A 4261-nucleotide genomic window follows, 5' to 3' on the forward strand; every position below is an offset into this window, starting at 1 on the left:
TGCCCTAGAGAGTCACCTGCGGAGAGAAGTGCCATTTCTTCCTTGAATGGGGTGAAGGGTGGAGTGGGGCGCGCCTCTGTGGAGGAGGAAGGGGAAAAGGCACTCAGGTGGGCGAAAGAAGAGGGCGCCAAGTTCCCCGACTCATCATCTTCTCTAGAGAGAGAGAGAGAAAGAGAGGAAACACCCAACTCAATCGATAAGAAACCCGCCTGGAAAGGAAGGAAGGAAGGAAGGAGGGGTCTGGAAAGAAAGATCTTGTTTCTATTTTTGTTGCCTAATCCAGACATCTCTTTCCCTGTATCTACATACCATTCAAGAATCAAACGGGGAGGGTGAAAAAAACAACAACAACACATCATCACGCGCGTTTGTGTGTTTGGACGCGGAGACGTCGATACAGAGGAGGAGAAGGGAGGAGGGGGGGGAGGAGGAGCGGGAGGCGTCGGAAGCGATTAATTTCGGCGGCGGAGACATACCGGCACAGGCAGCAAAAGAGCCCCCCCCCCCCACTCTTGTCTTGCCTTCCATATGCATGAACCAGCGACACCTCTAAAGAGACCTTGGGGAACACAAGGCGAGGGCCCCGGGCAGAGAGGGGGAAATAGGTCTGAAAGGAAAAGAGAAGGGAAAAAGAAAAAAGAAAAGAGAAGGGGGTGATTGGGTAATAATTACGAGCCATTACCTACTCCGGGTTGCTGTGAGTTTGCCGGGCTGTAGCATTCTCTCCTGACGTTTCGCCCACATCTATGGCAGGCATCCTCAGAGGTTGTGGGTTCTGTTGGAAACTAGGCAAGAGAAAGAGAGAGAGAAAGAGAGAGAGAGAGAGAGAGAAGCAGCCGCGGCGTTTCTCGCATTGGCAAAACCTTAAACACCCCTAAACAAGGAGATCCCCAAAAGGTGATCGTCTCGGATTTGGAGAAAGCCTGAGCCGAGCCGAGCATCATCAGGTGGCAGGGAAGAAAGGAAGGAAGGGCTAGGAAACTCAGTTTGGGGTTTCCTCTTCTATTTCCCTCCGAGAAAAGCAAATGAACGAGCCCCCCCCCCCCTCCCCGCCGCCTTTACACGCTGCTACAACTCTTTCTCCAGCTGCAGGTATGAGTGCGCATCGCCCCGGGGCGCAGCGCAGGATTTCTCGATTCCTTCCGCTCTTGTTCTCGATTTGAATAATTTGGAGGCAGGCAGCCTCTTGCTTTCGCCTCCTCGCAGCTTTAATCGCAGTTCCAAAACAAATCACAATCCTCACTCGCACAACAACAACCACCGTTCTAGAAAGGCAAATGCGCAGCACCTGGAGGAGGATCCAAAAGGGCCCCCCATGGCTACCTTCCCAAACATCTTCTTGTAAGATAAACAAAAGGCATCAAAGACCCGCAGGAAGCGAGGAAACGCACCAAATTGTTCTACTCTCTGCGTTTCAGTTGGGCTAATGTGTATGTTACGTTTTGAAAAGGGGTGGAAAGGACGGAGGAGGTTGTAGGGAGGGAGGGCCAGGCGGAGGCAAGGCCGAAGCCGGAGGAGCCGTTTCAAAGTCGGCAGGTGCACGGAGCTCCACCGCCCTGCAAGAAGCCGGTCTCTTCGGGGATTCGAGGGAAATGGTTTCCATTTAATACATATTTTCCCCCAGGGCATTTGGCGTCAGGCAGCAATTATTCAAAGGAAACAGGCGTGGAGGGGAGGAAGGAGCGCTCCGGCGGGGATTGGGCCCTCTTTAGAAGCCAATCCTTAATAGTTAGGAAACAACAACAAAAGCCCAACGACAGCCGAGGAAAGGGGGGGGGGGGGAGAAGGGGGTGGGCAAGATTTTGAAAGGAGAGGCAAAGAACAGAGAGGCGGATCAAAGTCTTCGCCATTTCCACACCAGTGTTTCATATTCTCCTTCAATGAGGAAGGAGTCTTCCTGGGAATTCGGTTGCCCCTTTCTTCCCAATTTTGGGGCGGGGGGGGGGGTCGTGGTAAGAGCAATAAATGTGTCAATCTTTCCCGCTCTCTTTAAACTTCCTTGAATGAATACTGATCGAGATTTATGCCCACCCAACTCTGTTTCTTGTGGTTGTGTTATCTCCTAGGAGGAGAAGCAAAGTGGGGCCCACCCGTTATCGGAGAGACAGTATTTTGGGGCTGGCGCTTTTGTGAGTTCTCCTCTACTTCCAAGTTAGAGAAGAAAGCAAACGAGGAGGCGTGACGAGGAAGCCTTGCCCTTGACCCCTGCGGCCGCCCCATTGATGAGTCCCACCTTGACCCCAAACTGGGGAGGGCCATCACCAAAGGGTCCGCTCTTTCTCCCCAAACGAGGGGGCGGGCGGCGCCTGATTGGCTGCCGCGATGAGCGCGCGCCGTCGAACAAAAGCGCTCCTTTTCATCGCGTGTCTTCCGCGAGCCCTGCCTCCCCCCCTTTCCCCTCCCTCCTCCTTTTTCCCTTCTTCTCCCTTTCCGGAGGTATTCATTCCCTCGCTCTTCTTCTTCCGGCCGCTGATTGGGCGAGAGGCTCCGGGGGAGTGAACGCCCTGCCGTCAGCTGGCGCGCCCTCCTTCCTTCCTTCCTTCCTTCCTCGCTGCTTCCTTCCTTCCTTCGTCCCAAGCCAAGCCTTTGCCTTTGAACTTCCCCGAAAGCTTTGGGCTCCGGATCCGCGCCGTCGCGAGCCCCACTCCCGGAAGGAGCGGAGCCGAGTGGGGCAGCTCAGCCCGGGCTCCCGTCGAGGGGAGACGGAGAGACGGAGCACAAGCCCCTCTCCCTCCAGACCCGGCTCCGGATTTGCCTTGGGGACTGGATCCCCGGGAGAAGTGGTATGATCAGCTGAAGTTGTGAGGGAGGCCGGAGGAGGAGGAGGAGGAGGCGGAGGAGGAAGAGAAGCGGGGCTGCTCTTGGAGGGAGGAAGGCAAGAAGGAAGGAGAGAGGCAGGCAGCACCATGTCGAAGCCTTCCGACCACATCAAGCGGCCCATGAACGCCTTCATGGTGTGGTCCCGGGGCCAGCGGCGGAAGATGGCCCAGGAGAACCCTAAAATGCACAACTCGGAGATTAGCAAGCGCCTGGGCGCGGAGTGGAAGCTGCTCTCGGAGGCGGAGAAGCGGCCCTACATCGACGAGGCCAAGCGGCTGCGCGCCCAGCACATGAAGGAGCACCCCGACTACAAGTACCGGCCGCGGCGCAAGCCCAAGAACCTGCTCAAGAAGGACAGGTACGTCTTCCCCTTGCCTTACCTGGGCGACGCCGACCCCCTGAAGGCCGGGCTGCCCCTGGGCGCCTCGGACTCGCTGCTGGGCTCGGCGACCGAGAAGGCCCGCGCCTTCCTGCCCCCGACCTCGGCGCCCTACTCGCTCCTGGACCCCGGGCAGTTCGGCTCCGGCGCCCTGCAGAAGATGAGCGAGGTGCCGCACACCCTGGCCGCCGCCGGCGCCCTGCCCTACGCCTCCAGCCTGGGCTACCAGAACGGGGCCTTTGGCGCCCTGGGCTGCCCCAGCCAGCACACCCACACCCACCCCTCGCCCACCAACCCGGGCTACGTGGTGCCCTGTAACTGTTCGGCCTGGTCGGCCTCCAGTTTGCAGCCCCCCGTGGCCTACATCCTCTTCCCGGGCATGGCCAAGGCCGGGCTAGACCCCTATTCCTCAGCGCACGCCACCGCCATGTAACACCACCCAGGCAGGCAGGCAGGCAGGCAGCACACCTCCATCACCAACACCACCAACCACCACCACCTCCGCAGCCGCGGCAGAGCCAGCAGAGCAGCAGCAGGAGCAACAACAACAACAAACCCCACCTCCCACTGACAGACAGCCCCACCACCATCACACCCCGCAGGATGGAGGAGGAGAGAGCCTACCCTGGCCGGCCCTTGGAGCGGGAACCCCTTCATTTGACCTGCATGTCACATAGCGAGACTCCACAGATATTTTTTACAAAGGCACCTGAGTGCAAGACTGCTGCCCTGGGGACTCACCTGGGGAAAAAGACTTTCCAGACTCCTTTTTTTTGTCCCCCCACCCCGAAGGAAAACGATGAGACTTTGCAATCTCATTGTTGGGGGATCTGAGGGGTTATGGGCCCAGCTCATCCAAAACAAACTAACTAACTAACAAACTCCCCGACCCAAATGCACCCGGAAAAAGGAGTTTTTCTTTCTGTCTTTCTTTCTTTCTGCACTTGGGGCTCAGAGGTGCCCAAAACTTGTAAGAATTGTAAATGTGTATCAAACTTTTAATGGCTCCTCTTTTTTTGGCGAGAAGGTCAAACATCTCCTTTCTTTTTTGTGTTTTTTTTT

At 56.9% G+C, this 4261-nt stretch overlaps 1 protein-coding gene across 1 annotated transcript; it reads left to right on the forward strand.

Moving 5' to 3' along the window:
- Positions 1-2452: 2452 nt before the first annotated feature.
- SOX14 (SRY-box transcription factor 14) lies at positions 2453-3666 on the forward strand. Its single transcript, XM_060768008.2, has one exon. It carries the CDS (start codon positions 2907-2909, stop codon positions 3630-3632), a length of 726 nt encoding a protein of 241 aa, XP_060623991.2. The 5' UTR covers positions 2453-2906; the 3' UTR covers positions 3633-3666.
- Positions 3667-4261: the final 595 nt, after the last annotated feature.

The sequence above is a fragment of the Anolis sagrei genome, chromosome 3, assembly GCF_037176765.1.
Source record: "Anolis sagrei isolate rAnoSag1 chromosome 3, rAnoSag1.mat, whole genome shotgun sequence".
Taxonomy (NCBI): Eukaryota; Metazoa; Chordata; class Lepidosauria; order Squamata; family Dactyloidae; genus Anolis; species Anolis sagrei.